This window comes from Penaeus monodon, chromosome 22 (assembly GCF_015228065.2).
Source record: "Penaeus monodon isolate SGIC_2016 chromosome 22, NSTDA_Pmon_1, whole genome shotgun sequence".
Lineage (NCBI taxonomy): Eukaryota > Metazoa > Arthropoda > Malacostraca > Decapoda > Penaeidae > Penaeus > Penaeus monodon.
Genome location: NC_051407.1, coordinates 26,971,455 through 26,972,035, shown reverse-complemented (window position 1 = coordinate 26,972,035; position 581 = coordinate 26,971,455). Strand labels below are relative to the sequence as shown.

General features: G+C 39.1%; 1 protein-coding gene across 1 annotated transcript in view; it reads right to left on the bottom strand.

Moving 5' to 3' along the window:
* LOC119587056 (mRNA turnover protein 4 homolog) overlaps window positions 1-581 on the bottom strand; it is a gene marked incomplete at its 3' end in the record, with an annotated part of 16,331 nt that overhangs the window by 8,293 nt on the left and 7,457 nt on the right. The window contains 1 exon segment of the mRNA XM_037935803.1: window positions 267-495. Within this exon segment, the coding sequence (XP_037791731.1) occupies window positions 267-495 (229 nt within the window).

Sequence of the window (581 nt, the reverse complement as noted above, 5' to 3'; positions counted from 1 at the left end):
TCTGTAATAATGAATTTTCATTTTTTTTGTATTACTGCTTTAATTCTATTCAAATTCTTTTTAAGAATCTGTGTATAAATCATAAATAATAAAATAATGAAGCTGCATGACAAATACAATGGATAAGGAAGTTTCAGCTTTAAGCCATGTTGCCAAATGAAGACATTATACTGTATAAACACTGTGTAATGCATAATTCCAAAACTACTTTCAAAGCCTCTCATGGTGAAGCATATTTTGATCATTCCAGCCAAAGTAATACTTACAAGAATATTAGCCTGGTTTGCAGTGAGGGGCTTGCCTTCGTTGCAAACGGTGAAGTCCTGTAGGAGTTCTGGGATGCCCCTCTGCAAGCGCGTTGGCAGCCCCAGCTTTCGCAGGTGAGGTTCCATGCAGTGAGGGAACTGTTCGAGGAGTCCTGCCTTCAGCTCAATGGTCTCTGTGGCAATGTCTCCTGAGTTAGGGGACACGGGATACTTCCTCGTCTCAAAATACCTGGAAAGACAAAGCACCTTATTGCTGTATTCAACTGTCAGATTTTGAAAAGCAAAGACAATAATAAAAACTAGTAAATGTCCCAT